Source organism: Hermetia illucens, chromosome 4, assembly GCF_905115235.1.
Source record: "Hermetia illucens chromosome 4, iHerIll2.2.curated.20191125, whole genome shotgun sequence".
NCBI lineage: Eukaryota > Metazoa > Arthropoda > Insecta > Diptera > Stratiomyidae > Hermetia > Hermetia illucens.
In genome coordinates this window covers 45,455,543-45,480,148 of record NC_051852.1, presented here as the reverse complement: position 1 = coordinate 45,480,148, position 24,606 = coordinate 45,455,543, and the positions used below count along the sequence as shown (strand labels likewise).

Here is a 24,606-nt window from a genome sequence, read left to right as displayed (position 1 = left end):
TGCAGTTGAAATTGATGTTTCTCTAGTTCATGTCGAGAATCCAGGCACACATCAATTTTTCCATCTTCTCTAATATAAAGAGTCGGTGTTTTGTTATTATGATACTTCCTGGTGAAAAAAAGCCCGCCTTAATGTGTTCGTGAATTTTTTCCGCATTCTATTTTATCTGTCTGATAGCACATCCCTTCAATCCTAAGGGAACAGTAATTTGCGCAGCTCTCTCTCTTTCGTCCAAACTTTTAATTTTTAAACTAATAACTTGCCTCTGCCTCTTCTTTTTAGAGGGGCTGTATCCTTTATCCACACTGCTATGTGGGCTTTTGATCCTTTTTCTGTTAAACAATTTTGTCGCTTGGAATATGAAGGTCCGTTTAAAAAGAAAGTTTCTTACCAAATTTTAGTCGTTATTTTTTTTTACTCGAAATCAAACCAATATCGTATTAGGCGTCCTTTAGCCTTGAGTTCTACTACCAAGATTGAATTAAAACTAACGAGGCTTCTTTTATTTATGTGCCAGATAATTATGTACATAGTTGGATGGATTTCAATATTTGCAACATCCGATCCTTTTCGGCTTTATTTGAACAGATTGCTTACATGCAACGGATCCTTATCCAGCGTTATCTGAAAGTGTAATTATGTCCTTCCGTTTTCATGTAAACTTGCAAACCAACCATAATAAACCAAAATAATTTGTTCAGTTGGTTCCTTTTGTTCACAATCATCGAAGTTTGTTCACGTGAACCAAGTTCTTCCCTTTCAACAAATATGTTAATACGTAACTAAGGATCCAAAAAACAAGGAATCAATAAAAAAATTCACACCTCTCAAAAAATTCGAAATAATCGAAAACACCGACCACTTGTGGAACATTCAGACCTATATTCAATACATATGCCCAAACGGCGCCAGAAGAGAAATATTTTAATTTGAACATATGCACATTCCCTCCAATCCACTTTTATCTAAGCGAAAGAACTCCGACAATGGAAGTGTGTAGAATTTAAAATATGTATGCACATAGCGCTAAAAATTGTGTGATAAGTCGAAGCAAAAACGTGTTAACTCGAAGCGTGTTGCTTAATTTTTCGAGTGTCAAAAGTGATATAAGTCGAAGTGTGTTAAGTCCAGGTACACATGTACTGTAATATTTCAAAAGAGATTGTTAACCTGATGATCTTGCTAAACCGATATTTTGAACGTTAGCAATTTTGGATTCCGGAGTGAAATCATCAGCCAAAAAAGCGAAATTTTTAAGTACTTATTTTACAAATGTATGTTTATCGTGTAAACCACGGGGTTGCCTATTAGAATGCCGCCATTTTGTAAAAAATGATGATAACAATTCAATAAAAAAATATTTTCGTACACCTTGAGAGTGTGTTTATTGAACTCAAAAAGAATTTCCTCAATATCTACTTCAGGAACTTTGTATGTGTACGAAGCTTATAACACCCACAAGCTGTATCATATATTATGAATCGATATTAATTTGATTTCCATTTGCTTATAGGTATTTACATATATGCCAAAAATGCATAAATACCTTATATACCAAGAAGTTGGATTCGAATTCCTCGTTGGAGCTCTTTCATGAACCTGGAAGCTATCGTTTTTGGTGGAGATGTTACTTGAAACATACTTTTTCATCAGTAAAAAATTGTCAACTAAACAGCTCAAAAAAATAAAACAACAAATTTAGTTTCTGGAACGTAACTTTCAATTTATTCACTAGTCCACATAATTCAAAAATGTGTTAACCTTCACGAGCTTGCATTAGTAACGGGACTAGTTGCTCGTTGTACAAACTATGATTCTTTCCATGGGTAACTGCTATGATTTTTTCAGCTTCTATCAAGTTTCCAAATGCTTCCTGTAACCGATTCTCATATAACAATAGTTTTCCGCATTTCAGGTATAGTAGCCCGAGAAGTGGATTCCAATCGCCGCAATATTTTCTAAAATGAAAAGCTTAAATAATCACAGGGGATAAAAAATAAAATGTGTTTACCTGAAACCAGGGATCAATCTTAGTCCATATTCTAAGGCAGTTGTCCATTTTTGCACTTTAATCGCAGCTTCAAATGCTGCATCCAACGTTTTCACGTGCCACACGTTGAGCGGATGCAAAAGTGATTCTTGTTTATTCAGGCAAATTTCACATACGTCCAGATCTACGGTGAAATCAAATTTTGTGTAAGTAGTAGAGATTGTTGAATAGATATTTTAAGAGTAGAAGAATTTCATTGGAATATACGCCGAACTAAATTCATATAGTTAGGTATGTAGGTGGTAAGGGATATTAAAATGCTTCTCGAAAAACAAGTTCTAACAAGTCCCTTTTTCCGCCCATCGGTATGTATATGTAATTATATTTTACTCATTTAATAACGCAACATTTTCTTAGTTGCACATTTTTATTAAATATAGAAAGAAAATAAAAAGCACCATAAAACCGAATATTTTGACATAGTCCATTACTTTTTATCTTCATCATTTGATTCAACTATTAGTGGATTAATCGCTGGACCAAACTCTAACTGAATCACTGTAAAGGTTAAACATGGTTTCTTCAATTGAATGAGGGAGAGATGACGTCTATATGATAAATACCGCACAACATTCAATAGTTCTTGCGCCAAGTTTACATTGATCATATGACGAGAACGAAGCTGAATTCTTAAAACAGCTGGGTCTGTATTGAGGAAAAGTGCGTAAGCACCATCTTTATTAAAATCTTCTTGAGTATAGCATTGATAGTTCTTTTGTTCAACCATAATTTTAAATGTGTTAGGCTGCTTAGCCAAAATCAACATTCTTTCAGTGATTACCTCATCATCTATTTCAAAAAGCGTGGCAAGTTATGGATTAAACCCATTTATTGGAGAATTGATACGCAGTCCCAGAAACCCCTGTTCATCATAATATTATTATTATAGCTTGTAGAAAGTTTTAATGTATTTCATGATATGCAGTAGTATATAGGCATTATTTTTTCAGAATCCACTGAAAACACCGAGAATGTAACGAGTAGTAGTGACCGATATCACCACTTTTACTTAAGGGAAAACTATGGTGTTCAAAGGGTAGTACAGGTCCTAGGACAATAACTTAGATTGGAACCCACGGTAGAGCATAAAATTTGGGAAAGCCTGACGAACTAAAAGTAAGAACTCTTTTTTTAAACCCTATCTCCACCTCCACGTGATGATTGCTGGAAATTACCTCGTAATGAAAAACTGCAGACGAAGAGGAATAAAGACGAGTTTCCAGTGTCCAAAAAACGAGACCAACTGTACCGACTGGACCTCTTGGCTAGGGTTTGGGTAGGTTTGACAACCTTACACAGAAAACAATTGTTACGAAGGAGCTGGACTGGATGGATTTTACAACGATGAATCCGTCAATGAAAACGGACAAACCATTTTGCAATTTCGCATAGAACTTGCGCTCCCTCTGCAGAAAAGGAGCTGCCAAGTAGCTACCCTGTCCCAATATAAGGCTGATGTCACAGTTTTACAAGGAATGCGTTGGACAGGGACCGGCTTCCTAGAGTAGAGCCCCTACAACATGCATTATAGTGGCCACCCCGCACACCATGTCCTCGGAGGGGGTTTCCTAATCAACCAAATGTAATCTGCTGTTTTTCGCTTTGAAAACATAAGCGAACGACCATTCACTCTGCATTTGCGAGGCAATTTCGAAGGAAACTGCAAAGTCAGAGAATACCTTCTACAAGGCAGTGAAATGGACCGCCAAAGCCTGTCACAGGTGTGATATCAAAATCATACTTGAAGATTTTAACAGCGAAGTAGGGACAGAGCCTCTATTCAGCTGATATGTTGGATATGCATTATTTAAGTAGCTGTGTCACATGAAATGGTTGTTGATAGTACCTGGTTTGTACGGAAAGCGGTCACAAACAAATGTGAGCCTCTCTAACCGGTACCGCTTTTAACCAAATTGACCCTATGCAAATGATCTTCACAACCACCTGAAGAACGCTATCATTGGTACAGGCCACAAACATATTCAGGTTCAGTCGGAACGCTTGGTTCGACGATGAATGTAAGCTAGCAATAAAAGGAAAGAATGCTGCATGCTGCACCAACGGAAGACGACGGGCAAATGCAACCACCACCAAGCATGAAAGAAACAATCCGTACAATTCATTGGGTTTAGAATCGTAAGTCGCCAGGGGCCAATGGAATTACAGCTGAACTGGTTAAATATGGAGGCATCCAACTATACAAGACGGTACATCAACAACTGACTGATAATGAGGCATTATCTGTCCCATGCATAAAAGGGGGGATATCACCCTAGTGCAGCAATTATATTCTTCGCTATCTTGCTAGGTCGGATAACCCCATACACCCAAAATATCGCTGCCCCATTCCAAAGATGCGCACTCCAGGTAAATCCGCAACAGATCATATTTTCTCTCTGCGGCAAGCAATGGAAAAACTTTTGGAGTTGCAGTTGCACTACCAGAGTAAAACTGTACATGGCTATAAGAGAATTTGGTATTTCGACTGATACGACTGACTAGGCTGATTAATGTGCGCCGCCAGATAAAAGCAGCATTATCATTCTCGAGAAATGCTTTATCATGCATCCTTTTTAATCTGGCCCTCGAAAAAGTGATTCGTAATGCTGATGTAAATTCGGGAGTCACCATTCTCTTCAAGTCCACTCAACACATTAATAAAGGTAAGGTAAAGGCGAAACTATATAGTGGCAACATCAGCATCCAAAACAAAAGAAACAACAACATCAAATAACACTGTTCAACTGAAAACAACACAACTTCGAAACAGAAACTGTTCCGCTCGAAACATCTCAACATAGGGTCACAGTAATTTATGTACTTATAAATTGTAATTCTATATTTTCTCACTAAAATTTGTACCCTTTGATAACTTTAATTTTGTTCAGCAGTTTACCTTTTACAATTTACGTTTACTGTTTCCGCTTAGCCTGATGCTATGAATCTAGTTCCGTTTGGCAGAATGCATATGGTTGATTAGTACGCGTAGACTGTGTGGGCGATAAATCGTTTCGCAGACATGATTCTGTACAATTTCTATTGCTTGAGATAATGATGAGATGACATTGACATTGTTAAAGATTGATATTGATAAAGATAAAATGCAGCATACCGAGTAATGTTGCATTCTCAAAGAACGCGGGCACGCGCAGAGACTTATCACGAACTCCGTCGAGCGGAGAAGCGACTTCACAGACGGAAAAAGGAAGCTTGGGAGAACCAACAAGTCTGTGACCTAGAAAAGTACAGGGAGCAACCGCACCAGGCGCGGAAGTTTTACCAACAAGTCAGCAGAATGAAGCCTTATACACCTCGATGCTCATCCTGCCGAGACAAAGAGGGAAATCTGATTTCCGACAGAATGGGCATATTAGAGCGATGGGTTGAGTACTTTGATGAGCTACTGAACAACCAGAACATCGGCGAGTTGGAGGTCCCGTCAACTGAAGACGACGGACAAATACTGCCACCACCAAGTTTAGGAGAAACAGTCCGTGCAATTCATCGGCTGCAATTCATCGATAAGGTAATATCATAAGCTCAACAAATTCTATACAAAAAAAATATCCAAAATCCATACAAATATCAAACTATTTCAATAAAAAGCTGATCATCATTCACATAAGTCGCCAGGAGCCGATGGAATTACAGCCGAATTGGTTAAATATGGAGGCGACCAGTTACACCAAGTGGTTCATCAACTTGTGCTCAAGGTATGGGACAGCGAATCAATGCCTGACGATTGGCAACGAGGCATTATCTGTCTCATACATAAAAAGGGAGATATCACACAGTGCAGGAATTATAGAGGTATCACGTTGCTGAGTACCATCTATAAGATATTCTCCACTATCTTGCTAGGCCGGATAGCCCCATACGCCCAGAACATCATTGGCCCACACCAAAGAGGCTTCACTCCAGGCAAGTCAGCAACAGATCAGATTTTCTCTCTGCGGCAAGCGATGGAAAAACTGTTGGAATATGGACAACAATTGCACTATCTGTTCATCGACTTTAAAGCCGCTTATGATAGCATAGCCAGGGTAAAATTGTACACGGCCATGAGAGAATTTGGTATCCCGACGAAATTAATAAGACTGACTAGGCTGACCCTGACCAATGTGCGAGGCCAGATAAAAGCAGCAGGATCACTCTCAAGACCATTCGACATCAACAACGGTCTGCGACAAGGGGATGCGCTATCATGCGTCCTCTTTAACCTGGCCCTCGAGAAAGTGATCCGTGATGCTGAGGTAAATGCAAGAGGTACGATCCTCTTCAAGTCCACCTAACTACTGGCCTATGCTGACGATATCGACATCATAGGAAGAACTACCCGAGACGTACAAACTGCCTTCATCCAGATCGAGCAGGCGGCGCGGGATCTTGGGCTGCACATCAATGAAGGCAAGACAAAATATATGATGGCAACGTCGGCACCGAAGACGAATCAACCAACAACATTAAACCGCACTGGTCAAACACGAAGAAGAATAAGGATAGGAGAATACAACTTTGAGACCGTTGACAATTTCTCCTATCTAGGGTCGAAAATATCAACCGATAACAACTACGATGATGAAATCCGCGCACGATTGTTGTCAGCCAACAGCGCCTATTTCAGCTTACAAAGACTGTTCCACTCGAAACGTCTCACCATAGGGTCAAAGCTCTTACTGTACAAGACTATGATCTTGCCAGTCCTCATGTATTCCTCGGAAACTTGGGTTCTTAGTAAGAAAAATTGCGAGCTCTTGGCCGCGTTCGAGAGAAGAATTCTCCGAAGAATTTTTGGCCCCCTACATGAGGATGGACGATTCCGTAGCCTACACAATGACGAAATCTATGAGCGATACCATGACCGTCCGGTTGTGGATAAAATCCGGCTCAATAGGTTACGGTGGGCGGGTCACTTAATCCGTATGGATGAGGATGATCCCACCCGGAAAGTCTATAAGGGCAATATCTATGGTAGAAAAAGAAGACGAGACAGACCCTGCCTAAGATGGAGCGATGGCGTAGGTCAGGACGTCAGACAGCTTTTAGGGATATCGAATTGGTGGACCTCGGCGCAAAACCTGGATGTCTGGAGTTCCTTATTAAGGCAGGCCTAGACCGGATAAGGGTTGTTGCACCGTTGATGATGATGATGAATTGGTGGACCTCGGCGCAAAACCGGGATGTCTGGAGTTCCTTATTAAGGCAGGCCTAGACCGGATACCGGTTGTTGCGCCGTTGATGATGATGAAAGATAAATAATGTTTGCATATGAATCAAAAAATGAATGTTGGTATTTAATTTATGGGGGATCGATTGTCGTAGTCTGTGGATATAAATATTTGCAATCTGTCAGTAAAGTAAGCGAATATAATCATGATGAATGTGAACAATGTGCGAGGATCAGGGTAAATATTTACAATACATCACAATGCAAGACAGATATAAACCTATACTGCGTGAAAGTAACATATATTTAGAGGTGATTAAAGTAGGATTGGTGATGACAGATTGACCCCATCCGAATCTCATTGACTAAAGACTTCAACCTTTTCGAATTGTTCCCAAAGAAAATGCAAAGTAATGTTTACTTACACGCTATATCTTCCATATTTTGTAAATGATTTTTCGTCAAATCCATAATTTCCTTGAACTTTTCACGATGTTCCATTGTTATATAAGAATTACATTTTTCGCACCTATCACTTTCAATATCCACAAGCGCATCACAACGCTCATTCACACAGGATGCAGCATTCATTTCCATATCTTTCTGTTTATCAACACATTGCGAACAGCAACACAAGAAATAATAATTTGCTTTAAGATCATTTCTCCTCTCGGTACTGGTGCTCAACAAGTCAATATAACTAATAAATATCTGCAACAATTAAAGCGGTTATATTTCACTATGAACGCTTTTTGTAAATAATTTATCCAACCTTTGACCAATCCAAACTGGGAATATCTTCGATTAAACGGATACTTAATGTTGTCCCTTCAAATGTTGCTACCGCGTTAGGTTTGCAGCTGTGATCCACTACAGAAACTCCTAGGTAAATTCCAGTTCCAATAGCATTCATTTCAGGGTCTAAAATATTGAATCCATTCGTGATAAGCTGTCAAAAACAGCTAATTAAGATTTAACTTTATTAGTCATATTATCAGTATTATAATACTTACTCTGCCATACATGCTTAATAATTCTGCTTCATTCGGGACGAGCAAGTTTCCAAGGAGGTCTGTTAAAACGGCTCTTAGAGACTCTAGATGTTCGAGGCGTTTTGGGTCACATTTTATTTCATTGTAATCTAAAACAACGGTAGATTTATCAAGGATTATTTTTGTTTTCGTATATATTCTTGGAACAAAAACATTCAAATTTATTAGATATTGGTTGTATGTGTAAAATAAAATTTCTTTAGACAATTTTTTCCTGAAAACCATTCGCATATCCATGTTAATCATATTATTCAATTGTTCAAGTCTGGAAATTTGGTGCCGCATTCAAATTTATTCAGAATATTAGCCAGAAGGATTACGCTGAATTCGACACATGTGTAGTATATGAAGGCTGCAAAATCAAGGCAAGTAACACCCCCGAGACCTACTGACAATATCTTGTTAATCCTTCACTTTCTATATTATAAAGCAATTTGATTACTAGGAGAAAAACTGCATTTCTTTTTCTTTTGTTAAATAAGTAATATCAACTTATTTTTAATTGATTAACCAATCGAATATAAATCTGCAAAAGTTTATCTAACCAATCTAACGATGAAAAGGTCTTTTGTCCATTTTTTCTTGGCTATATCGAACATTGAAGTGAAAAAGAGGAGTCTTTTCCTAAGAATAATATCAAATTTTATTTTAATCGAGTAAATTTTTTACTAGTGTCTTGATTGTCGGTGGATAGTTTAGAAAAATAATTTCTCCACCAAAGACGGTCCGAAACTGTCAGGCGTCTTAGGGGGTAGACGGAGCCTTTTTAATAATGTTTACTATTAACCTATCGCATTTTTACCCCACTGAGATAGTGACTCTCCTTTGAGGTGAGGATCAACTTAAATTATTAAAGGATAGAAAAGTGTGCTATAAAAGGGGGAATATACCTCAACTAATTTTTCAGTTTTGCTGTGTCCGCAAGGATCCGGAAAAGTGAAAAAGGAAAATTTTAATACAAAAGTACAAGATAACAAATTCTAGGTAAGAGCCGCTAATTTTTTTGAAGATTGCAGGAACTTTTATGAAATGGATATTTTTTTCTAACAAAAGATATACAGCAGCAAATTCAGGATCTGTGTCAACAGAACAACAGCATTTCATTAGCCGACGGCTTAATGTTTCAAGGGAGGCTGCCCTTTTGTGGACCCAGCAATTCCGAGACAAATTGAAGGACTGGAAAAAATTAGGATGCTACAAGTGCTCCAACCGAGCGATAAGAAAAAAATAAGAATGTTGATCAAGGATCAAGTTGGAGTCGGAACAAGGACTGTAACAAAGTCCTCAACCAGTCACCTAAATTCAAGCGTCAAGGAGAAAAAAGTCTCTAGAATTATCGTCAAGTTTACATCAGGAGCTTCCCGTGGGGATAATATGCCTATTTGAGGCCAACGAAGCTGCTTCTGACTGAAAAGAATATTGAAGACACACAAAGAGATTAATCGACGAAAGTTTCACACCCTAGCAAATGCGAAAGGCAAGAAACAACGAGCTCACAAACTTTTTACAGATGAATCCCCTATCGAAATTTCTCTGAAACCAAATCGGCAACTATACGAGCAAGAACATCGGAGGGATAAGTTTATATGTTAGATCATCATTGATGAAAGCTGCACCAATAATGGCGAGAACTATCGAAACAAAATATTATCGATCTATGGGAAGTGCCTCAACAACCAGCAGCAATATCCAAAAGGAACATCTCCCATTCTTATGCAAGATGGTGTTCACGGCGCGAAAGCGGGTATAGCGAAAGCGAAACAGTATTTCGCAAAGGTTTGAAACGGTTGGCCATGCATCTTAATCCCATCGAAAATGTATGGCCAAAATGAAGGAAGCAGTTTTCAAGGAACCTAAGGCAACCAGCCGTTAATCGCCAAGTCTAACCCTTAACATACCAAGGGCCTGCCTCGGATGACCTCATAGAGTGATTTTAGCTGATTTTACCGTAACTACAAAAAACAATTAGACCTTGATTTTTATGTCCCAGATTAGTTAGAAATGAATATCATATTAACATTCCTATAATAAGTTATTTGAAAAGGCTTTAATTTTAATAACCCTCCAACGCAAACGTTAGAGAAAAACTAAAAAAAGTAGGAGGTCTTCTTAGCAGCCCAGCGTAGTAAACGACGTTGACGACAGGACCTTGCTGTTAAGGGCTTACAGATAACCAATCTGAGTCTCAATACCCCTAATAGGAAGGCATTGTACCCGAAGTAGGGGAGAAGTATTAGAAAGGATTGAAAGATGGGGGAACTTGAGAAAAGAATATTATTATAAGAGTTTGTATTATAGTAGACAAAACCTAAATGGTATTTGTTATACATATCATAGTATATTTCATAAGTGGGGAAATGGCCACTTCCACCTTCCTTTCTCTCTATACCTTTCAAGTCCACCGGATAACATGTAACTAGCTGGTAGTATCAAAATGGTCGCGGATATAATTTCACGATGAATAACAAAGAAAAACGTGCTGTCATTGAGTGTTGCTTTAAAACCCTTAAATTTGTGACGGAAACAAACATCAAACATTGGAAATTTTAAGATTGTATTATGGCGGATCTGTTATGTTTGTTGTCCAGATAGCTGAGTGGTTAGAGCACAAGGCTGTCATACGGAAGGATTGTGTTGTGATTTGATGTCGGATACCAGTCGACTCAGTTGTAAGCTGTAATCCTGTAGTGTACCGTTGCGGTCTTAAATGAAGGGCTCTAACACACTTCAAGGCGCTGATCCAATTGGATTGTTGCGCCAACGATTCTTATTATTATTGTTTTGTTGCCCAGTGAGTTTGTCCTCAAGAATACATTCAAAGTCTTCCCTGCTTGTCGTAAGAGGTGACTAAAAGGGATAAAATTTGTGGACATCGAATAGGGACTGACTACACGGCTGCGACCTTTGGCTATCGAAAACGGACTACGATTGGTTTTTGGAATGTGTGCACGTTCCTCGACAACGGTTGTAAGGGCAATCAAAATGCTCGCTTTCTTCAACTTGAGTGAGAATTTCAACGATATAAGCTGGACATTCTAAGCCTAAACGAGATAAGAGCAGACGCGAATTTGGTATTGGGTTGTTTCTGACGAGTACCGCAAGGTTCCCTCTTTTGACCTGGGAGTAGCCTTCCAACAGACTTCTGAATGCAAGATTCCGGTCCAGGTTAAGCGGCAACACACTTGTACAGTGCTACTAACAGAGACTTCAGATATAATGGAGAAGGATGCTTTATACGACCAATTACATGCAATTTGGGGGAGGCTTCCTAAAGGCGGGATCTGACAACACTTTGCTCGGACATGTGATTGGAAAGTCCGCCTTGGTGACCGTAACAATAAAGGGTGGAGGTTTATAGGTCTCTGCAGCTTTCACTACTTCGGCATTACTGGCACATTTTTCGAGCACAGAACTTGCCATAAAATCAGTTGTCTTTCAACTGATCGAAACGGTACAAACGATAAGATCGACGACTTTGTGATCAGCAGTAGATTTAGGAATTGTCTCCTGAATTTGCGTATCAAGAGAGGCGCTGGCATCGTCCCTAAAAGGGGTCATCATCTGCTTTTCGCTTACATTCGCTTGCATGATGCAGATATACTGAGTATCCCGCAAGAGAATATCGATGAGGTTTGGGCTGCCATCAAAATGCTCTTTTCTCGTCGTCGGCCACGACCCGAAAGGGCGTCAACATCCTGGAACAGTGTACGTTTAGATTTTCGTTTCACCTCCTTGGGTTCGATTTCGAGAAAGCTTTCGATAGTGTGAATAGGGATTGTATCTGGCGTTCTCTACGCAGAAAGGACATTCCGGACAAACTAATAGCTATTATCACTGTGACATATAATGACCAAAAATGTCACGAAGTAAAAACTCGAAGGAATTTGAGGTCCAAAGCGGAGCCCAAAAGAATTGGATCTTGTCATCGGAAGACGTGGAGGAGTGGAATGGGCGATAGCATCTTTCCTACAACACCTCGGCTACAATCATGATATCTGTTTGCCCTCTCAGCGGGTCATGGACCTTGCTCAAATGGCTCTGCTTTTGGAAAGAGGGGTAGAAAAAGTTGGACAGAAAATAAATACTAATAAAACCAAGGTACCCAACCTTACGGCTATCATCGGAGTAGATTGGCCCGGTCGGCGCACAATCCTGTTACTCGTAATCAAAAGGCAAACGTGGCAGCAGATAGGACATACTTTAAGGAATCTACTCCCCCAAGATGGCCGATAAGTGGGCCGCCTCAAGAACACTTGGCGCAGAACAGTAGAGGAGTGCGAACATCTTGGGCAGTCCTGGGGGAGTTGAAGCGTATTTCGGAAAACCGCGAGCAATGTGGCGGCGATGTGGCAAACATCTAAAAACACGTAAAATGAGTGATATCCGCAAAGCAGAAATAATCGCCTTATTTCATGAAAAATATAGCACACGACAAATAGCGGTCGTTGTGGGCTTTAGTCAGTCCTCTGTAGCAAATTTAAAAAAAAAAATCTGGGTAACTCGGTGTACTGCCGGAAACAGGGATCTGGAAGGCCGAGAAAGACTACATCAGCCGAAGACAGGCTGATGCGGAGATTTTGCCTGCGGAATCGGTTCAAAAGTTCATCGGACATTAAATAAGAACTCAAGGATGACATTGGGACAGAAATTGATGCATCAACGGTTCGGCGGAGGCTCAGAGAGGGCGGATTTCATGGCCGACGTCCCGCAAAGAAGAGTTTTTAAATGGAAGAATGCGGAAATAACGATATTTATGGGCAAAGGACCACGAAAATTGGATCCTGGAACAGTGGCAAACTGTAATATTCTCCAATGAATCCCAATTTAATATTTTTGGGTCGGATTGGGATCCAACACGTCTGGAGAAGATCAGGTGAGCGATTCAATGGGGAGTGTATTGAGACCACAGTATGCCAGCCGGTGAGCAGGATGATCGGAGCTGCTTTTCGTTTTATGGTGTGAAAGAACTTTCATTAATTGATGCAACCTATAAACGAATCTTGGAGGAGCATCTGATACCTTGCATTAAAGAGTAAGATCAGTATTCAAGTGGAGTTATCTTTCAGGGCGATTCTGCGCCCTGTTACAGGTCCAACATTGTAAGTAATCATTTTTTAGCTGTTTTATAAGAAATATTGAAGGTTTTCAAATTATTTGACTTTTATTACTTTGGAGGTACGCAATTTCCTGGCCGAAAACTCAGTAAAACAGCTGACTTAGCCCGGGATCAGCCCGGATTTAAACCCCATAGAAAACTTGTGGGTACTAATGAAGAAAAAGGTAGCTGAACAGAAGCCGAAAAAGCAACATGAGCTTGATTTAATTCTCTTGACGACGTGGAATGATGGAAGTTGACGTGCAAATTCTGCAGAATCTTATTTTATCAATGCCATCGGGGATTAGAGCCGTAATTAAGGCAAGGAGTTTATTGTTTAGTTACTAAGTAAACAAAAAAAATAAAATATTGTGATACAACGAGTTTTGTGATTGATATGAAACATAAACCAAATTTACCTATTTTTCGTAAAGTAGACTAATTTTGAATAAAAGTCCTTCATGAAAAATTTTACATAGGTTTTTATTTTCTTTAACAACTATTTTTAGTGCAAAATATCAATACAAAAAACCCTCATATTACTTTTTTTCAAAAATCAGATTTTCTTACTGATCGGATTTTTTTGGCCCAGTACTGTATATATAAGTTTTGCGCTACTTCTTTTCGGTGGTATAACTTTTTATGAAGGCAAGTAAGACTGTTGAAGACAATGAAAAAAGTGGACAGCCATGTATCGCGAAGAGTAACAAAAACATGCGAACTGTAGATTAATAGAAGAGCTAACTGAAATACGAGACGCCATCAATACAATATATTATTTGAGAGAGCTGCTATGTGCGCGTTTCCTTCCACACGTCTTACCGACGAACAGAGATAACAACGAGTTTGTCATTACATGACTGGAAATAATTGGAACACAGCAGAATTATCTTCAATTCATTATTAAGGGAGACGAAATGCGTTCTCAGACTTACAATCTTGAAATGAAACGGAACAATGGAAAACTTGCCGACCAAAAAAATTTACATTTAAAAAATGAAAAATGAAGACAATGTCGGTCGCTTTTTTGGCCCTAAATCCGGAAAGAATTCATTCCACAAGATACTACTGTGAAAATAAGTTTTGGCCGAAAAATGGTACTTGTGCTCAAATTCCCACCGTCCTACTCTGACTCGAGTCCCATCGACAACTTCCTTTTCCCAAATTGACTCGAAGGGGGACTGTTATGCGTCGCTATCATGAAAACAAAATTAAAAAGTATTCCAAAACAGTTTTTTTAAAATGCATGAATAGGTTAAAATATCGTGCCAACATATCTATTTCGAATATTAAAAAAAAAATTGTAATTTTTTAAACCTTTTATACGCACAGTCTTAAAACGTGTGGGACACACCGTGTATTTCATATGCAAGAAATGACAAATCACATTTTACCGATTATACACTCTTCATATAACCTCTTCTAAAATGCCTTAATGAATATTATTAATCCTACATTGGCCCTTTTGAGATAAAAATTCAACAATTTCCAACATAATATTGGCGTTGTTTTCATTACTGCTTTTAATGTCGAATTCATGACAAAAAAATTTGTTCTTCTTATTCTGATGGGAGCTTAATCACATTACAAGAACCAGTAACGATTACGTGCACAAATGGTTGACGCGATATGCCCCAAGTAGGGGTTAATGGCACACTTATAAATGTATTCTCTAGCAATTGCTTCATGCAAGTTACAGTCTGAATTCCAATAATCTTACAATTTCAACATAACATCAGAAACCATGAAAAAAATCGCCTCATTCCATTTTTTCGTAGTTGTTTTGAATGCAATTAATACTGATATAAAACATTTAGTATCTACCAACACAGAAGGAAATACAATTAACTCAAGCTAGATAATTTATCTAAAACCACTCACCAGACAAAGTGCGAACGGCTTGTCACATTTGTGCCTTTTATCAATTAAATTATTCATTGCAATTTTTCTGTACTTCTACTCAGTACTTATATTTTTCGTATTTTCCACAGTCCTTTCCCCTTTCATATTACTTTTGCAATTTATATAAAAATGCTAACTATCATAGCCGAAACTTGAAATTCAAATCAGACTCACGTGACATCAGATCCATATATTTCCGATAGCACTTTTCCGTGTAGTAACCTCTGATACGATCACCACCATTTCTTAATTTCAAAACAATCCGTAACAAAACACGAGCCGCATCCGGGACAATTTTTGGATATACCTTTTTCAGGTAAGCACATTCCGTCTTATGCACTTCCCATGCACTACTCTGGCAGTCCTGATTGCAATACGCCACATATTTGCAGCTTGAACACTTACGCACTTTGTTCCTAAAAAGAAGGCATATCAATTATCATAAATAATATTAGCATCATTTAATGGCACATTACGTACAGTTGTAAGCAATGATCACACCGTTCTCCTCTGAATTTCGACTTTAAAACATGGACAAATGGCGATTCAGATAAAATACACGAGCCCCTTTTCAATGATGGAGACATTCCGGAAATCTCGAGAAAGCCTAACTAAATCTGAATTGCGTATGCTTCTGCGTTTAATCCCATATGAAAGCAAAGCGTTCCGCCTCGTATGATGTGCTGTTTGTTTCGATGATTATTTTTGAGAGCTCTCGTTTGCATTTATCCTATTTTTAGAAGAAGGTATTATTTTGGTACCTTTCGATGGTTTAGTGGGAATAGAATGCAATAACAGAACTGACGCAGGAAGGTAGAAAAATAAATAAACAACAGAAAAATTTGAATCAATAACATTAGAAAAGTTTTATAAATATCACAAGACACGACTTGTTCAGGTCTCCTTGTTTGAGTTGAAAGCGACGATAAACATTTGCAATTATTAAAAAATATGATTAATGTACTTTTTAGTTGGCAATCATTTTGAAAACAATTATTACGGAAAATATCTTTCAAATAATAACCTTAATAGAAATGCCATTTGAAGAGTGTTAGTAATATATATGAATCTATCTTTACAATTGTATACATGTAGTATTCAAGATATTCAAATGGATCCCAATGAGTGGTCAAAGTTGGAAAGTCCTGGAGTAAACAACAACCGCCGCGGGCGTGGTTGACGCACAATGCCCCACGTAAAGGTCGAAGGCAAGCATATATAATGCGTATGTTCATATTCTGCTCCCGCTTTGCGAATTTTGAACTTTGTACAAACCTACTAATTAGGATTGGAGGAAATTCTGACAAATATGATATTACGCATGCATCTTCTTTTATCCCAGAAATTTAGTAAATACCCAGTCGTTTTTTTTCTTCGCCCTAGATTGAGTTTTATTAAATGACTGTAACAAAGAACTATGTTGTAATATATAAGGAATGGGGGATTGAATTCAAATAATGGTAGGCTCGACGGAATTAAATGGGGTGGAATATCCTGTACATATAATTGAGCGTGTCTACGTGTATACGCACAATAAAAAGGGACTCGCCAAGAATTACATTGCTTTTGTTTGGTGTGGTTTCTTATTTCTTCTATGATTATTAGTACCAGCTTAGTGTTAAAATTAGTAGTAGTAGAGGCTTACCAACTATAGAGTATCGATGAGTACTGAACTTTCATCTATGTAAGAGTGCTCTTCTGTAAATTAAGCTATTGGCGATATTTGAAATCTGGAAAAGGAGTTTTCTGCAACTGTTAAATAACAAGGCAATCCTTGGATGTATACACGAGATTATCAAATTAAACAACGGAAATTAGCCACATAACAAGGATATCAGAAGATCGTAAGACATATAACGTAGCCAATTCATGATCAATGGCGCAACAACCGGTATTCGGTCTAGGCCTGCCTTAATAAGGAACTCCAGACATCCCAGTTTTGTGCCGCGGTTCACCAATTCGATATCCCTAAAAGCTGTCTGGCATCCTGACCTACACCATCACTCCATCTCAGGCAGGGCCTGTCTCGTCTTCTTTTTCTACCATAGATATTGCCCTTATAGACTTTCCAGGCTGGATCATCCTCATACGGATTAAGTGACCCGCCCACCGTAACCTATTGAGCCGGATTTTATCCACAACCTGACGGTCATGGTACCGCTCATAGATTTCGTCGTTAGGTAGGCTACGAAATCGTCTTTCCTCATGTAGGGGGCCAAAAACGAACGCGACCAAGAGTTCGCAAATTTTCTTGCTAAGAACCCAAGTTTCCGAGGAAAACATCGCCAAATATCAAATAAAATTCATCGTTTCATTTTTCTTTCCAAATCCTTTTTGATGTTTCCTTTTCCTTACGTTTAAGATTTGACCCTGTATCGCAAATTTTCGATTATACTTTCATTCGTCATTCTCAAATTCCTATTTCTATCTGCCGCAGTCGATTAAAAATCTGCTAGAATAAGACCATAATTTGCATCTTCTATTCCCAAATGATTTTACATTCCTATGAGAGTCAGTCTCACATCAGTCTCAACCCATCTGACATCAGTCCATCATGAATGATTGAATTGACAGATTTTATTCGAACATTTTTGCGAGTCTGTTTTATCAGTCCACCAGTACCAAATTACGTTTATACAATCAGTTTGTCGTCATTCTGACATAATTGACTGATGCCAGACAGATAGGGAACTGATCGTGGCACACACCTCTTGTGATGGAATCCACGCACAGTTGTTGGCAGCTAACAGAGTCTACTTCGCTCAAAACGTTTGTGCTTGGAAATTTTGGTAAATGGTGAACGTTCGAGAAAAAAATCCGTTGAAGAATGTTTGATCCTTTACAGAAGAAAAGACGAGTTCGTAGCCTATATAATAAAATATAGATATAATATTGCGATCGCTTGGGTGTGGATAAAGCATAACCTGGTAGACCGCACTGCGCAGTTCATCTAATTCGTATGGGTAAAAATAATCTGACCTAGGAAGTCTATAGAAATATATTGTTGCATATGCTATAAAAAGAAGTCATTCCAAATTCTGCTCTAGGGTGTTGAATTGTTGGATATTGGCTAGAAACGGGATGTCTGGACTTCCTATCTACGGCAGTCCTATACCGGATACTATTTGGTTCGCCGTGGACAATAATTCTTCTTTTATATGGAGAGGAATATATTATTCGGAATTTAATGTATATATACTAATTAAGAGGGCGATCGGGTGAACGGTGTATAGTTGATACTTTGCAGCGCCGTCTGGTGGCAAATTACAGCCACGTGTTTAGCGTATAAACCTTTCCCATTGAAATGTATATATATGTACCAATTTTCACAACAGCCGGTTAAACGGTTTCGGAAACTAACTATAAAAAACGGATATATAAAACAAGCGTTTCCATTTTGATATAAAAATAACATTCATTCATTGATTGATATAATTATATACGGTCGATTCCAAAGATTTGATTCTCATTTTGAGAAATTGTTGTACGCCTTTTATATTCCGCCGGGATTTAACCGTTTTGTTGACGACGTAGCTTAAAAAGGAGTTAAAATTTTCGAAATTTTGTTTCTTTCACTCAAAGTTTTCGACTCTGGTACGAGCTATAGCGGCTACCTTATATACTTTAATTTTCCACTTAGAATTATTTTCTTCATTTCCAGAGCTGAGATAATGGGTAACCCAGTTTAAAAAGTGATTTTTTAGGCAGCCATATCATCGCCATATATGTATACTTTCTTTCTATAATGTATAAATAAATCTTTGTATGAAGAAAAGAATTTTTTAAAATCTGTTAAAAGATGCCAGACGGCCCCCTGAAATGACAAGATTCTACTCTAGTTATCGGAAGAACTGTCTGGTTTGAAGTGAATTATTTCGATCAGATTGACCAAATCAAGTCTCACTTTGCCTAATTATAAATGGTATGACACAAGAAGATCAAATGAGAAATATCAACACTTTCGTAAGGAAAATTTACGAATAGCCCTTATGCACACATCAGGAGGCGAATTGCGTTGTACGTTTCGAAAAAAACGGAATAATGCGGAGATAGCACTCCAGATATATTTTGGGATTAGCCTATGATACGCCACTGCAGGTGGATTATTGCATGTTGCGCTGCGATTTGTAAATTAAATTGCAGATTATCAAAAACTCCACTCTAGACAGAAACGATACAGTAGGAGGCTATGTGTTCAGAAAGAGCACTCAGGTACTCATTCACAGCTGGGTCCACTGGTATCCGATATTCGACATACAATAAAATAAATCGCAGGTTCTGGATTCTGCGAGTTTAGGAACCTTTAAAGAGTATTAACAACAACTGTTGGATGAACCCTTTCTTTTCGTGCACCTGCTAATTTATAGCTCAGCGGCCAAAACGTTGTTCGCTGGTCACCCATATATCGATCTATAAAAATATGAAATCCTGACATGTCGGTGAAATAAAAAAAATGTTGCCGTGATCGCAATATAAAAAAGTCTGTAAATCGAACTTAAACCGTTTGCGATTATACGGTAAGTATAAAAACGTGAATGATAGTACGTATATAAATGGCTAAAATGTTCTCAAAAATAAATGGATTCCAGGAGGTATCCAAAGGTACCTAAAAGTCAAGAGAAAATAGAAAAACATTCAACACCCAAAGTGTTATGCGACCCGTGCTAATTGGTGAATGGTATCATAGAATAATAAGCTTTACACGTCTATAGGATTATTGTGCACGTATACCACCAATTATTTCTGTATCGTTCTACTACATCTTAAGACACGAATTGATTTTGTGACTACAATCAGAGCCCCGCTGAGACAAGCACAACGGTACCAGTCTATACCAAGTGCATGGCTTAGCATTCATACTGGTGCATGCAAGATATACCTAAATCTCTACCGAACTAAGGAGTACGGCACCCGTGTTGAAACGCAACACCATGCCGAGGCCCGAAGGTCTCTTCTCGCTTGAGCATAACCACAGCCCTCATGAAACTCCCACTAGGGGGCCAACTGCAAACAACCGAGCTGTACTCATACAGGAATTCTCCCGAAGTATATGAGTCCAGGGGCTATCCCGGTTCCCATGGTACCAGTATACCCCTGGTAAGGTTTCGTGGCTATTGCCACTTCAGATGAGTCCCCGTGCAGACTCGGGTCTGATCGCCCTAATTAGGCTTTGGAGCATTCGCCTACTGCATCACGGCCGGCAAGCCAATGCGATACAGCGTGAAGAATAGCTACATGAGATATGGACTTGCGGACTGGACCCGGGCATTCTCCAAGTGCTAAGGGAAGTGAGACGGAATGTCAATTCCCGCCAACTGAACCGAATTCTGCAGACAAATGGATGGAAATAAGGAGATACTAACAATGTTTCGAAAAAAGCTGTTCGGAGCCTATAGGCGAACAAAGAGCTATCGCATGAACGATGGAAAGAGTGGAACCTATTCAACTGTGCAGGTGATCCCATGTTATACCGAAGACCGCAGTTGGCGACGGAACGCGTAATCAAAAGTAAAGGGAAGATCGGAATAAAAGCCGTTCTGGAGTGGGGGTAGTACTCTGGAAGATAGGAGGTAAGTTAATACACGACACATCTTCTGGTAAACCCAAAATATCAATATTTATGAAACACCAAATTCAATTTCACAATCTTTACTGACTTGACTTTATTTCTAGTGACTTCGTGACCACCAGTCCGCGGACGGATAGGAACGAGTGAAGCTACATAGTAGGAGCCAGCTACTTCTTGTGGGATCCGCAGATGCACACCCACGATGAAAAACGAAGCTCTGATTAATTATCGCGAGGCACATAACCTCCTGGTGTTTGAACAGAGGTGAGCACTTTTATGAGTATATTATTAAACAAAATTTGATAGTACATACTAGAGGTATGTATCATAGAGCGGCGGAAAGACGTAGAAAAGAGACTATAGTTCGAATCGCTCTCAAGCTACTGGAAAGAGATGTATCTGATGAACCCTCGTTCTCAGAACATAGATACATCGGCATGGGTATTGCAATGAATAATAGTGTTAATCTAGAAAATATACCTCGCAATCCACGTGACATGAACTGGGAGCTAAAACTGGTAACGAAAATGGGAGTTGCAAAGAGGATGGTCAAAACCACATACGACATCGCGGTGGTCGTAGATAAACTAAAGAATAAGTTATCACCTCGAATGAAATTAGATATAAGCTGACAAAGAAATAATAGCATTCCAAATTGTAGCTGCTGGAATTGTAATCTTACAAGCCTACAATAGAAGGCACGCCGGCAATTCAGTAGGGCGAAAAATAGGGGAGGAATATAATCAAACACTTACCCAGCATAAAAATGGAATAAAAGTTAAGGAAAATTTGTGAGGAATTGAAAATGCTCCCCGGAAGAATGCGCCTCCAGAGCTAACGATCCAGCTAATCCCATCGTCATTGAAGAAACTGAACAGAGCATACCCAGAAACTGAAACTAGAGATCCTTTAAGAATAAGATGAAGCTGCTCTAAAATACTGGAACTGTAACAGAACACCTAAGAAGAAGGAAATGTGGAAGATAAGAAGAGAAATTATGGACCAACGACCGAAATGAACTGGACAACATTCGATCAACCAAAAGGGGATGAAAGGCTTATAGACAATGTACACAACAGTGATCGGCTGAACTTCTGCTGGACGCTCAAAAGCCTTGATTGGGCTTTGAAACAATACGAAAAAGAAAGCACTGTATAGCTTAAGAACATCTGTGTTTTGAGAGTTCACAGGGAAGAGTGCTATGACTTCTATTATGGGACCTTGGAGTGGAACAATTTCTAGTCTTACTGAACAGAACAGAATATTATGCCCGACAAGAGCAAACGGACACTTTTCCCTAAAAAAATTGCTGTAGATAAGACATCAGCATTGAATCATTCGCACGGTTAACTTGGTATACCAAATCTTGGTGAAGCCCGCGCTTACCTACTGAGTACTAGTAGTTGCCAAAGGTCCAGTAGATGCAAGCTGTCAAGAAACTGTTTTCGTTCCAAAGGCTAACCTGCCTCTGCATTACGGGTGCGTTAAATACCGAAACTACCCTTGCTATGAAGATGCTTGCCATCCTTCGATGAGGCGAGGTTTGTAGTGCATAAATATAGCAAATCAAAAATAAAATCATAAACCCAACACCGGAGATGGGCAACGATTTTGAATCTATCTTGTTCATTATCTTGTGGAGTATAGGGCACCTATAGAGTCTCTGTTTAGTGTTGGTATTTTATTTTTCCTATTTGATTTTCAGAAACTGTGCTTCGTTTTCATTATCATCACACTTTTTGTGCTTACAGTAGCGAAACAGGAGGAAGGGAACACAAATATCCATGACAAACCGTAATATGAACCCGGGTTAACGATATCTAGAAGATGAGGTCCAACCACCTTAAACACCGAACCTTCTAGTATTTCCGTCAAATCAAGATCACGATAGTAAAGGAGGACTGGTCTCATTGGAGTGACAATTATCTAAAGGATCCCTTACTGGGATACATAGCGTGGGATTGGGAACCAGGGCTGGAATACATGGAATGATCCTGGGCCACGAAATGCCGTGACTCCTAGGTCAACAAAACATTTTTTTCAAGCGAAGATATTCGCGATAAACCTACCAAACATGTTAAAATCCATATTCTTGATGAAAGTAAAGCTGCATTAAAAATTTTCTTATCGCATCCTAAATTAGACCTAACTGGTATGAAAATGCCAACCCCGCAGAAACTTTGGCATCCAAAAACGAGATAATGTTAAAATGGTGGATAAGTGGAAATCAGCAATGCCGCAGCTGCGAGAATCATAAGAGATTGGGAACTGAAGCAACTAGTTTATCGGTGGGGACAGGGATGCGCTGTTTGCATGACAAATTAATAATGCAAAAACCAATTCTACACAAAGCACCCTAGCAAAGGAAATAAATACAGAACGACTGCCAGAAGCACGCAGTATTCTTCTGGTGCCAGTTTATTCTTAACATTTTGCTTCTTGTGTTTTTTAGAAATCATTCGTGAAAATTATTGAAACAATTCCAATTGAAGGTAGTCTGCAGACTGTTGATGAAATGAGCTGGTGGAATGTTATAATCAGAAATATGTAGTAAGAAGTTAGATCTGTTTGAATGGGATGCCTGGAACAGTCGTATATGTTCAGTGATAGTTCTAAAACCAATCAAAGCGAAGAAAACGCTTCGATGATACAAAATATCGCACCTGGGGAACTGAAAATATTAATTTTCAATTAGATTCTCGTTCAGTTTCCAACTAATCACGCGTCCAAAATCTCCATGTTCCCTAGGCGCCACATTGACATTCGATCATTAGCAATTAGTTTGCATGTTCATATGTGAGCTGAAAATCTCACGCACCAACGACTGTTATGTTGTCTCAATAGTCCACAAGCTATTTTCGAGAAAACTTCACGATAAATTTAGCACCGATGCCGCAAAATCTATTTTTAGCAGAAACCGCACATCACAGTTGATATCTCTCAGAAATACTGACATGAAACAGCTGTTCGTAAACAAACCACTTTTGTTGAGGCTTCAGTTGGATTGCTTAATTATGGGGCCTGTACACGTACAACCTGGTAGGTAATTACATTGTTAATTGATTTGCCCCCAAACCTTAACATCATAAGTTTTTAAATCTTGAGATTGTGTGATGAGCGTGTGTTGTTGTTCTACACATGTATCATACCAACGTTGTTAACTATGCTGCGGAGAGAGCAAGCTGGCTGCCAGCCTGAGGCTCATGAATACCAAAATTAATTAATAACCTTGCTACCGTTGGTGCAACAACAACAACCGAAACCTGCTCATAGTCTAGCCACTTCAATTATGTTTGCAGCCAACATACAGGTCTGCGGTCTACTCAAATATCTTACTTGGAAAGGCGGGGATTTCCCTAAATACTTGAGGTTGATCTTCGTTGTGCAATGTGAGGACGTTGAATTTGCGTCCCCATCCTTACGCCACTTAATTCTTCAACGGATGAATGAGGGTTCTGTTCAGACACATTTTAATAATAACTACACTAGAGTCGAAACTAGACTTGTATTCCCCAATGTATGCCGCACTTCAAATTAGTCTCATACAAATTACTGATATTAAAAGTACACATCATTCTCAATAGCAGCTGATAAGAAGTAAACAAAACTGCATTACCATCGAGAAGGGTTGCGTAAAGCCACCTTTACATTTAGTTTCTATGAAGTTTCGTTAAAGCATATTAATCAAATTTCACACTTAGAAAAACATAAAATAAATCAAATGACGATACTGAGCTTGGATTAGAATGAAACATCTAAGAAATTATATGC

At 38.9% G+C, this 24,606-nt stretch overlaps 1 protein-coding gene across 3 annotated transcripts; it reads right to left on the bottom strand.

The window, feature by feature from the left end:
* Positions 1-1,689: 1,689 nt before the first annotated feature.
* LOC119655829 (histone-lysine N-methyltransferase SMYD3) lies at positions 1,690-24,387 on the bottom strand. Of its 3 annotated transcripts, none has more exons than XM_038061936.1 (8): positions 24,172-24,387; positions 15,747-15,996; positions 15,441-15,682; positions 8,231-8,358; positions 7,990-8,166; positions 7,643-7,928; positions 2,012-2,174; positions 1,690-1,958 (listed from the first exon to the last, which is right to left on the bottom strand). In XM_038061936.1, exons 2-8 carry the CDS (start codon positions 15,851-15,853, stop codon positions 1,757-1,759), a joined length of 1,305 nt encoding a protein of 434 aa, XP_037917864.1. In that variant the 5' UTR covers positions 15,854-15,996; positions 24,172-24,387; the 3' UTR covers positions 1,690-1,756. The 3 variants fall into 3 exon arrangements, with proteins under 3 accessions (XP_037917864.1, XP_037917863.1, XP_037917865.1); XM_038061935.1 differs by lacking the exon at positions 24,172-24,387 and adding an exon at positions 23,499-23,802; XM_038061937.1 differs by lacking the exon at positions 24,172-24,387 and adding an exon at positions 23,654-23,798.
* Between the last annotated feature and the right edge of the window lie 219 nt (positions 24,388-24,606).

What these genes read in the sequence shown, in the direction of transcription:
- LOC119655829 (XM_038061936.1), bottom strand. Translation starts at nt 15,853, where the DNA reads ATGTCTCCATCATTGAAAAGGGGCTCGTGTATTTTATCTGAATCGCCA. An exon ending in ATATATGGATCTGATGTCAC is followed by an intron (nt 8,359 to 15,440) that starts GTGAGTCTGATT and finishes CCGTTGTTTTAG; the next exon opens with ATTACAATGAAATAAAATGT. An exon ending in AAATATGGAAGATATAGCGT is followed by an intron (nt 2,175 to 7,642) that starts GTAAGTAAACAT and finishes ATTTCACCGTAG; the next exon opens with ATCTGGACGTATGTGAAATT.